The 11,457-nt window shown below is 46.5% G+C and overlaps 1 protein-coding gene across 4 annotated transcripts in view; it reads left to right on the top strand.

Annotated features, from left to right (window-relative positions):
* Nucleotides 1–9,013, top strand: part of CDC25A (cell division cycle 25A) — a 32,664-nt gene extending 23,651 nt beyond the window's left edge. For all 4 annotated transcript variants that reach the window (XM_060110604.1, XM_060110602.1, XM_060110603.1 and 1 more), the window contains 6 exons: nt 2,132–2,230; nt 4,004–4,066; nt 4,154–4,252; nt 4,942–5,072; nt 6,766–6,877; nt 7,088–9,013. In XM_060110604.1, the coding sequence (XP_059966587.1) occupies nt 2,132–2,230; nt 4,004–4,066; nt 4,154–4,252; nt 4,942–5,072; nt 6,766–6,877; nt 7,088–7,228 (645 nt within the window). In that variant the 3' untranslated portion in view covers nt 7,229–9,013. The remainder of the gene's footprint in view (nt 1–2,131; nt 2,231–4,003; nt 4,067–4,153; nt 4,253–4,941; nt 5,073–6,765; nt 6,878–7,087) is intronic.
* The last annotated feature ends 2,444 nt before the right edge of the window (nt 9,014–11,457 follow it).

The following is an 11,457-nucleotide window of genomic DNA, read 5'->3' as shown; positions in this document are numbered from 1 at the left end:
GGCTAGCTGTGGCACATTAGCCCCCTTCAGGCTGAGTTCTCGCCGCCAGCCCCAGTCCTCTCCCTGCGCTCTGACCGAAGCCCGAGCCTCAGCTCCAGCGCCGCCCGCCCCGGTGGGGGAGCAGACCAGCCTCTCGGGCTGGTGAGTGCCGCTCGGCACCGCTCCTCTGTGCGGGAATCTCTCTGCTTTGCCCTACCCAGGTATGTGGGGAGTTTCTTGCCTTTTGGGAGGTCTGGGGTCTTCTGCCAGCGTTCAGTAGGTGTTCTGTAGGAGTTGTTCCACGTGTAGCTGTATTTCTGGTGTATCTGTGGGGAGGAAGGTGATCTCCGCGTCTTACTCTTCCGCCATCTTACCCGGAAGTGCTACTACGTGTCATTTTATATGAGCATCCTTGGGTGCCCTGAAACCTATCTCACAGATACCGAGGGCTGGCTGTACTCAGAACAGTGTGTGAGAGTTCCAGTTCTTCCACATCCTTACCAGTAGTATCCGGTGTTGTTCATCCCTTTAACTTTAGCCATTCTGGTGAGTGTGTAGTATCTGATTTTAACTCTCATTTCCCTGATAGTTATTTTTCTTGGTCTTAGATTTTCTTCTCTATTACTCGGCCAAGTTTCTAGCCCATATTTCTATTGGGTTGTCTCTTATTTGTGGGAATGCTTTATATATTCAGAGATGAATCTTTTATTGAGAAGAATGCATATCTGCCCACTCTGGCTTGCCTGTTCTTACCTAATCTTGTTGTTTTGATGAACAATTTCTTGATTTTTTTTTAAACATGTTTTAATTTATCAGTCTTTTTATGTTTCGTGTTTTTTGTGTACTACTTAAGAAATCCTGGGACTTCCCTGGTGGTCCAGTGGCTAGGACTCCACGTTCCCAATGCGGGGGGCCCGGGTTCGATCCTTGGTCAGGCAGCTAGATCCCACATGCTGCAGCCAAGAGTTTGCATGCCACAACTAAGACCTGATGCAGCCAGATAAATAAATATAAAATACACTAAGTGTATAAAAGAAATCCTTACTTCCCCACGATTAGTCCTTTTGACGTGTCCTTTGAAATATGAGTGCTTCCTTGCTACTAATGACAAAGTGTTCCAGGTTTATCTTGTACATTTCTTGTCCCAGCCTGGAGTCTATCAAAAAGCTCTGGTTTCTTTTAGTGGAAAATACAGTTGACCCTTGAACAACATGGGTTTGAACTGTGAAGGTCCCCTTATACGCAGATTTTTTTCAATAAGTACATACTGTGGTACTGCACGATCTGTGGTTGGTTGAATTCAGGGATGTGAGATGGTGGCCCTAACCCCCGTGTTGTTCAGGGGTCAGCTGTATTATTTAGGGAGCACACTGACCTAGGGGCTACTTACTGCAACCCTGGAGCTTCTCAGTGGGTAGAGCTAAGAAATACTTTTTTTAGACTTAGCCCTAATTTTTTTTTTTTTTTTTTTTTCTTTTCTTTTTGCGGTATGCGGGCCTCTCACTGTTGTGGCCTCTCCCGTTGCGGAGCACAGGCTCCGGATGCGCAGGCCCAGCGGCCATGGCTCACGGGCCCAGCCGCTCCGCGGCATATGGGATCCTCCCAGACCGGGGCACGAACCCGTATCCCCTGCATCGGCAGGCGGACTCTCAACCACTGCGCCACCAGGGAGGCCCTAGACTTAGCCCTAATTTTAATCCTCCTTTTTTTTTTGCGGTACGCGGGCCTCTCCTGTTGCAGAGCACAGGCTCCGGACGCACAGACTCAGCGGCCATGGCTCACGGGCCTAGCCGCTCTGTGGCATGTGGGATCTTCCCGGACCGGGGCATGAACCCATGTCCCCTGCATTGGCAGGCGGACTCTCAACCACTGCGCCACCAGGGAAGCCCCCCTCCTTTTTTAAAAAAAAAAAAAAAAAAAGGAAGTTTCAGAGCAATTCAGTTAGAATTGAATTCAGTTCAAATAATAGTATACCTAGTCAGTAACCCATATTCTTTTTTTCACTCTAGATTCAGTCAAATAAGAAAGGTATCTTTTTGCTAAATATGGATGTTAACATTTCAGTCTCTTCTTCCTGACATGTTCCAGGTGAAGGTTTTCATAAGTTCTGTTCAGAAGCCTGGCCTCATCCTCCACCTTTGATTTGTTACAGATTCTACATCAGTCTTTATGCCTGGTATCTTCCCCAGAAGGGACCATTGAGAATATTTTGGATAATGACCCAAGGGACCTTATAGGAGACTTCTCCAAGGTAATTGCACGCAGAACTGCTCTGTGATGCAGGATTGGCAGGGGGGTACCTAAAACGCCCCCCCTCAGCCTTCCTCCCTCCCTGAAGTGGCTCCTGGGGTTCCCCCCACCCCACCCCACTAAGGGGACACAGTTTGAAATTTTTTTTAAGATAAGGAAACACATTCTTGATCAGGTGTATCTCAGTCTCTGTGGGACTATAGACCTTACTGGTGCTGGTCAGAGGTTTCAAGTAGGGAGCCACCCACCAGCCTTGACACCAACCCAAAGACCAGGCTCTCTGGGAACTGTGTTTGTGATTATAAAAGCAGTATTGCAGAAAAGTGTAAAGAAGCAGAAATAAACCTCTAGCCTCACTGTATATAAGTCTGTATATCAAAAGGTCCTCTTAGAATGTCCAGGATTGAGACTAAATTTCTCCATTGTCCAGAAGAGCATGGCCCTCGAGGGAAAAGGTCCTTAGGGAGGTCCAGAGGAAGGTCTGCTGATGGCCTGATACAGGTTGGCTGCCTTTGAGCTGTGGTGAAATGTGACACATTCCTGTGTCAGTAGTAGCTTGTTTAGCCACATATGATTTGAAGGTCCCCAGGTCAGTCTTTTACATATTAATGTAGCTAACATTTCTGGAAACACTTATTATGTGTAAGGCAAAGATTCCAAAATGAGACACAGTTCCTTCCCTCAAAACACTTAACATGTGGTCAGTAAGACATCATGCCACATGGACATGTACTACATGTATCACATGGTGGATTGAAGTAAACATCAGCGCAGTGAAAGCAGCAGACTAAGAAATAAAAGGCTTGTCTCAGTCTCAGCTAGGCGATTAGGGAAGGTTTGGATCTGGACTAGATATTTCAACCAGGTGGGAGAAATAAGTGGATTAAAAATAGAAGACAACAGGGAGGGGGAAGGGTAAACTGGGACGAAGTGAGAGAGTGGCATGGACTTACATATACTACCAAATGTAAAATAGATAGTTGGTGGGAAGCAGCCGCATAGCACAGGGAGATCAGCTTGGTGCTCTGTGACCACCTAGAGGGGTGGGATAGGGAGGGGGGAGGGAGACGCAAGAGGGAGGGGATATGGGGATATATGTATACATATAGCTGATTCACTTCATTGTACAGCAGAAAGTAACACACCATTTTAAGGCAATTATACTCCAATAAAGATGTTAAAAAATAAATAAAATTTTTTAAAAAATAGAAGACAGTTCTAGTCTGAAGGGAAGAGCAAGCCAAGACCTGGGTGTGGTGTGTCCTTGCTGGTAGAAGCTTGCACCTGAATTGAAGCTGTGGTTGGTTGTGTTTGTCATAATAACCCCACATACGGCCATGGGATTGGGTGAGCACTTGACTCGGCCAGTCAGCCCTAGTAATTACTGATGTGCCTGTCCTTCCCCCTCAAGTCTGGGCCCAGCCTCACTCATTCCACCTCCAGTGTCTAGCACCATGCTGGACATAGCAGGTGCTTAGTAAACAATGAAGTCATTCCTCTCTGTGTCCTTTATGTGCTGCACACAGTCTGGCTGCTGAGGTGAGGGTTCCTAACAAAAGCGGGAGAAAAGGGAAATCACCTGAGGTTTCTGTATTCAAGTCTGGCTTACTTGCTGGCTAACCTTGGACAAGGTACCTAGCTTTGACATATGGAAATGGGGATAATGTGCCTTATAGGTCTGTGTGAAAATTCAATGTCAGGATATTAATGAAGTGCCTAGACAAGTAACCAACATAAGTATTTCTCTCTCTCTTTCTCTCTCTTTTTTTTTAAGTGTTACCTCTTTCATACAGTTGCTGGAAAGCATCAGGATTTAAAATACATCTCTCCAGAAATTGTAAGTCATCCTTTTGGAACCTGCCACACATGGAATCTACGTGTTCCTGGCAGCCAGAGTTGATTCTCCTTGGCTTTCTCTCCACAGATAGCGTCTGTTTTGAGTGGCAAGTTTGCCAACCTCATTAAAGAGTTTGTTATCATTGACTGCCGATACCCGTATGAATATGAGGGAGGGCACATCAAGGTATGGATTCCTGAGGCTTGTGGGCGAGCCCTGCTGTTGGAGGCATAGCAGGATCCCTGGACAGCATCTGTGATTTTTTTTTAAAAGGGGGAGGTGACACCTGGCTGCTCATTATAATGCTCACATGCTGGTTCTGAGAATTGTAAAAAGAAGCAGTGGGCGTGAAAGGCATTTGACTCCTGGTGCACTGAAAGAATGTTCCCTGGTCTGCACTAATCTCTACCACACTGTACGCAACTGCTTCCTGTTCTGTCCCTCAGGCCATCACTATCACCATCAGGCATTTCTAAATGGTACCCACTGACTTCTAAGCCATGCCTGGACATGAAGCCATGAGGAGAAGCCAGTCTCTGGCAACATGTTCCAGTCTGTACCAAGCCTAGTGATGCCTCTTACATTTATAGTTGCCTGGTTAGGTGGGTGTTGGAACATACTTTCCCAGGAAGAAAGTAATTGGTTGTGCCCTTTTAATCTTTTAACCAATAATATAGTGTTGAAATACGGTAAGGAGGTACTTTAAATACAGTGTTAGTGTTTGCCACTGTCATGGCTGTGAAAGTCCCGGGCATTCACAAATACCACTCATACAGTGCACACAGTCATAACAGAATTTGGGGTGCCCATTTGAAGACCACTCTCGAAGAATCATTACTGCGAGTGTGAAACGAGAGTCTCTGGTGCCTTCACAGGGTGCAGTGAACTTGCACATGGAAGAGGAGGTTGAAGACTTCTTACTCAAGAAGCCCATCGTACCTACGGATGGCAAGCGTGTCATCGTGGTGTTCCACTGCGAGTTTTCTTCTGAGCGAGGCCCTCGCATGTGAGTGGGCTCCAGGGCATGGCCCCCGTGGTGCTTTTGTGGGACCACCTGTTGCACATCGAATGTCATTTCCATGCCTTAGCCTACACACATGGTGTGTAAATACCTAGTTTTGTAAAAGTATCAATTCACGTGTAACAGGTATTCTCTCAAATCCTTACCTGTTTTGCAGTCAATTGATTTCATGAACAGCTTCCTGGAGTGTAGTTTATAGGCTTGCCCTAACAGTTTCACAGTAGTCGTCATGGAGGGCTTTCTGGCTTCCCCAGTCCAGCCTGTGACACAGGTGTTCCCTGTGCAACATCCCCCGAGGATCTGGCCTCTGCTTCATCACCCCCGCTCCTGAGTTAGTCCTGGCTACTGCTGGGCATGGCTCACTGTCCAACCTTCCTTTGTATTGAATTAAACTCTGGCTCTTCCAGTTTCCCCCACTGTCCTTATTTCTACCTATGGGGCTACTGTTCTCAGGTGACATCCTTCAGGTACAGTGTGGTTGCTCCTTATGCAAATGCCAGAAAAGTGTGATGTCCTCTCTGCAAAACTTGATGTGATGCTCTCGAACACTTGTCAAATCCACGTTTGCAAGGGAGTGGGTTATGTTACCTTCACGTTATCGCCACATTAGAGGTGAAAAGAAATGCCGCCCGCCCCCCCATCCCCACCCCTTATTAATAAGAACTTCTGTTAGGGCTTTGTTGACTAAGGCCCTGTTATAGTTTACTACAAAGATAAGTTTTATACCAAAATAAGTGAAAGTATAATTACAATAAAATAACATCACTTCAGATTTAAAATAACACTCTGATGCTCTAACAACATCTTTCCACACTCATTAATGGTGACAGGACTGGTTCTGAAAATGTGGTCAGAAGTGTGTGGTGGTATTAAAAAGCTAGGGGGAGGGCCAAACAGCTGCCCATCTGTGCTAGGTCCCTTCAGAAAGGACTGCCAGCCTGGACGTGTCAGGGGCTATTGAGGCAATGAAGGTACAGCAGTGAGTAAACAGGACTAACCTGCCGCAGGGGAGGTCCCAGTGGAGAGACGGAAGATGGTTGTGACAAATGCTGAGCAAACAGGGACAGAGGTGGCAGGGAGCAGTGCAGCTTCACTAGAAGGTTCCAAGAGAGACTTTTCTCATGGGGCTGGGTTCAAGTTCTTGTGCCACCTTTTTATTTGTAACCATTTCAAGCTCAGAAAGAGTGCATGCTTCCCCTGATTTCATCGACTGGTGATATTTTGCTGCATTTGCACACACATAACTACAGGAGTATACAGTACACTACACAATAGTCCATTTTAGTACAGGATGCAAGTAGGTGCCCTGAGACAGGAACAAAGCTCAGAAGGAGGTAAGGGAGAGACACTGGTTGTGGAGAGTGGAGAATGCAGAGGGAAGCTGGCTGAGAAGCTGTCACCGAAGATGAGGTGCTGGTGGTGGCAGGGAAGATGCTGGGCAGAGATCAGTTGCTAGGGCTGTTTAACTTGAAAAGTTGGGAAGAGACCATCTACCTGCCAATACGAGGCAGTGGCACCGGCTGTGAACACTATTCCTGAAGATAATAGGTGGCCAGGAAATCACAAGTCGACACTGATTGTTTCCAAGAATGAAGGTAAAGTTGGGGAGATGTGTGTAAGGAACACTGCTTTCACTGTGTAGAGCTAACCATGCTTTGGCTTTCCTTCCCCTTTATAGGTGCCGATATGTGAGAGAGAGAGATCGGCTTGGTAATGAGTACCCCAAACTCCACTACCCGGAACTATATGTCCTGAAGGGCGGATATAAGGAGTTCTTCCTGAAATGCCAGGTAAGATGGACTCTCTGAAGGGCAGGGGCCGCCTCTCCACCCAGATGTCTGGTGGTCATGGGTGTTTCTTGCCAGGGGTCTGGGGATTTGCCCTGCACACAGAAGGGCCCTAGAACCTGCTGAGCAGAGCTTTGCAGCCCCCAGCAGGGAGGGCGCAGGAGTGTGCTTATGAAGCAGGTGTGCCCTGACTTCGTCCTATCTTCCCGCCAGTCTCACTGCGAGCCCCCCAGTTACCGGCCCATGCACCACAAGGACTTTAAAGAAGACCTGAAGAAGTTCCGCACCAAGAGCCGGACCTGGGCCGGGGAAAAGAGCAAGAGAGAGATGTATAGCCGTCTGAAGAAGCTCTGAGGGTCTCAGTGCCAGACAGCAGCAGCCTGAGCCTCCCTCCCTGCCCCCCTCCCCTGTTTGCTATAGAGAAACTTGAGCAAAGGGGCCAGCTGTGTGACATTTGGAGAGAAGGCCTGAGGCTTCCATGTCTTAAACCTACCTCCAACTCTCCCAGGGCTGGAACCCAGAGCATCCTGCTGGCTCTTCTGTCCCTGTAAGTTGTCCTCCTTCTGCAACAGGACAGTCTGCCAAGGCTGTCAAGTGCCACAGCACAGTTCCAAGCACCAAGTCAAGATGTTCTGACTCCTCATCCCCCACAGCTGGATGAGCCGCCTGGGCCTCGTTGGGCAATGGCCTTCTTTCCTGAGGGGAGGGGTAGGAGAGTCTGAATGGAGAGAAGACTCACAAATGCTGCTGGCCAAATACCAAAGACAGCCTTCGAAGGAAAGGTCTTTGTGGGATAACCCATATCATTAATTTATTCAACTTTATCAGTCACTTTTGTTTCTTTCTTTTTTTGTAATCAACTCCTGGAGACTTTTATTTAACTGCTTCTTTAAGTTACAATACTGCCATCCTAGGTGGGGTTTTATCATCCCAGGGACTACCTCTGCCTTTAATTTTTAAAAAAAAAAGAAAAAGGGAGGGGGAAGAAGAGGGACATGAACTGTGGGACAGAGAACTAGGCACTCTGTCACCCCCAGGAGGCGCTGCAGTACTGGGGCTGCTGCTATTTACAGCCAAGGACTGAGATACTGGTGGGAGCAGGCCCCAGACTCAGGCTTGGCTGCAGGACATAAGCTAAACCTCCCAGACCTACCTCGAAGGCCCCTGAGATCTACTGGGGTGACCCTGCTCACTGTGATGTTGCTGGTCTAGGAGTCATGGTCAGGAAAGCACTTGAGGCGGCTTCCATTGGGCCACCCCCAGGTCAGTGTTGGAACATGGTAGAGCAGGTATCCCAGTGTAGGCGGGCAGGGATGGGGGGCTCTACCAGATAAGGGAAGGGAGTATATATTGAGTGTCTTTCTTCTATTACTCTGATACTCTTTGATGGCTTCTATTTTAATTTTTTAAAAATAGTCATTTTATGAGTCAAGGAGTATCAAATCAATGTTGGCTGGGCCACCCAAGGTTGGGGAGAGGGGCTGGAAGCCCTGGGCATTAGAAGGGAGTGGGTGCTGGCAGAGATGACTATAGAATGTGTTTCTCAGGAGGCAGCGTGGTGGATTTTGAAGGTAAAACTTTGAGTTTATCATGTTTTGAGGGACAGGGAGAGATGGATTATCACCAGTTGCCCCTCATCTCATCCCACAGAAGTAGGGGTCTCAAAGGAACACCTCCCAAGGAGCTGGGGCTGAGTTGATTGATTCTAGACAGGCCTGTTTGGTTCCTGCTCATCCCCACCCTTAGGCGCTGGCTTCCTCACCATCTTTGCTCCATTGGGGTATAGCGAAGTTTTTCTTATACAGCAGATTCCGTCTCCCCTCTTGCCCCGGCTTCCTGTTCTGGGGGCGGGGAGAGAATCAGTGATACTGGAGATGACTGGTTGCTATGTTATGGGTTTGAGTTGCATTTGACTATAAAGCAATCTTGTTAGAAAAAGTATGTGGGGAGGAGGGGAGCAGGGGGAGAAGGCCTCTTCCCCCACACACATTGAGACACATCTTAATTAGTCTGTAATCTTGTTTGTAGGGATTCTGTTGGTTGAATGCCTGAAAAGGGAGGTGGGATGGCCTTCAGAATGTACCAGCTTAGTAACACTGGTAACCAACTGTTGCAGGCTCTGAAAATAAAAACAATCTTGAACCCGTGCTCTCTGCCTACTTCATAATGTATTTAAAGGGAATTGTGAGTCCCTTTAAAAGTTCTGGGACCACACTTGACTAAAAACCAGAGGCTGGGGCAGCGACATTTCTTTAAGAGGCCAAAGAGCTGTCATGTGGCTTGACGTCAGGGATGGCCAGATGACCTTCAGTTATTACTCTGAGTCCAAAAACAAACTTGTGATTCAGGTTGATTTACAAGATGCAGTAGGGGCATGAAAAGCCTGCCTGAACCTCTGACATTCTCTTACAAGATGTATTAATTCATAGGATTGAGCAACAGACCAAAAGAGGGGCCACTGTAAAGGAGATAGGAGTTTCAGTTGTGTTCTGAAGGAGCCAGAGAGGATACTGCAGAAGGAAATCAGGCAGATGGTGAGTCACGGGCCCACATGCAACCAGAGAAACTTGGACCTGTAATGCTGGGGGCTATTGCCACAACGGATACCAGCTCGAGCAAAAGTCTATTACAAAATAGAGTGGTGCCGAGATAGCAAGTAATCTGTGTTCTTTTTTTGCGGGGGGGCGTACCACGTGGCTTGTGCGATCTCAGTTTCCCCACCAGGGATGGAACACAGGCCCTCAGCAGTGAAAGCACAGATTCCTAACCACTGGACACCAGGGAATTCCCTCAAGCATCATTTAGACATAGTTCCCTTCTGATTTGCCTCTATAGTAGAGGCATTATTCCAGCCTTTAAAAAAAAATTATAAGACAATGTGTGAAGAAAGGAAGTCCCCTGTGATACCAACCTCCAGTGAGTGTTACTGTTAACGTGCTCATAAAGATTTGGAGGAGAGAGCACTATCTCCTTCATCTCCCCACTTCCTCTCCCAGATGGTTTATTAACCCTTCCAAAGAGACACTGTATGTCTAAGCACGGCCACCCTACTCTCCACTCAACTTTTGTCACACCAATTTTTTAAACAGTATATATATGTAGGTATATATACATGTACATATATAAAGAGTTATGTACAATAATATCTAGAGGTGATTTTCAACTGCATATAAAATCACATGGCTGTACTCTGTTTAACCCATCCCATATTACAGTACCTTCCCAAAGACAAGACTCCATATTCCTAATGAGAAGATTAGAAAGTTTTGATTAGTTAGACCACAAACTAAGTTTCATGGCGGAAATAGCTAAATATCTACCACAGCTATAAATATATTATTTGTACACATTTAAAAGTATATAAATGTTAATTTAGATATGCTGCTTTTTCTCAGTCTTTCAGAATGAATTGTTATTTAAACTCTTCAACATCTATTTCTATATCATGGGCTATTTCTGTATCATGTATTTGAGGTGAACAGTACTTTTCTAATTCATTTATGAAAAACTTTATGCCAAAACCAACTATCCTTTCTTGTAATTAGGGTTTTTTCATTTGTCATGTCAGTGTATATTTATGACTTCTATACGCGGACCTCTCACTGTTGTGGCCTCTCCCGTTGCGGAGCACAGGCTCCGGACACGCAGGCTCAGTGGCCATGGCTCACGGGCCCAGCCGCTCCGTGGCATGTGGGATCTTCCCGGACCGGGGCACGAACCCGCATCCCCTGCATCGGCAGGCGGACTCTCAACCACTGCACCACCAGGGAAGCCCCACTACCTTTTTTAATCATGAGGAATTTCAAACATAAAAGAATAAGAAGCCCCTTTTCTGTGCATCACACAGCTTCAACATCTACTCAGAGCAAGTCTTGTTTCTCTTCACCTCACCCCATTTTGCTTTTTAAATTTACTTTGAGGGAATTCCCTGGTGGTCCAGTGGTTAGGACTCCGCATTTCCACTGCAGGGGGCAGGGGTGCGATCCCTGGTTGGAGAATTAAGATCCCACAAGCTGCACGGTGTGGCCAAAAAAAAATAAAATAAATTTACTTTGAGCAGGTAATACTTCTGGATTGTTGCCAAAGCTAGCTGGTCTCCTGTCTGGCCCGTTGTTGCCACGGTCACCTTGCTAAAATGAATAATTGGTTCAAACCATTCTTCCTTGAGAATTTAGTGTTTCTTTGCCTATAAAATGAAACCTGAACTCTAGCCCATGTGCTAAGATATAATCCCAGCCTTATTTGTGTTCATCTTAAGCTCCAATAACAGGGTGGTATTCTGTTTTCCAGAATGCACCCTGCCCTCTGAACTTTGCTTGTTAGAGCTGGAAGCTTGCCATGCAGAAAGTTTACATTTACTATTAAAAAAAAAACAAAAAACTTAATGGGCACCCACAAGGTTGAGGGCTGGTTAACTGAAAGCCTTCAGCAAGAAAACTCATTAAAAAATTTGAGGACAACTGTGTGCAAGGCATGATCCCTTGGTTCAGATAAGAATTTTTAAAGGACATAAGTATGTATAAAAAATAATTCAACACTCATATTCCACACACAGCTTAAGAGTAAACAGCATGGCTGAAGCC

The sequence above is a fragment of the Mesoplodon densirostris genome, chromosome 10 (assembly GCF_025265405.1).
Source record: "Mesoplodon densirostris isolate mMesDen1 chromosome 10, mMesDen1 primary haplotype, whole genome shotgun sequence".
NCBI classification, from domain to species: domain Eukaryota; kingdom Metazoa; phylum Chordata; class Mammalia; order Artiodactyla; family Ziphiidae; genus Mesoplodon; species Mesoplodon densirostris.
Note: the sequence above shows the minus strand (reverse complement) of the source record. Positions and strands in the feature narration are given on the sequence as shown.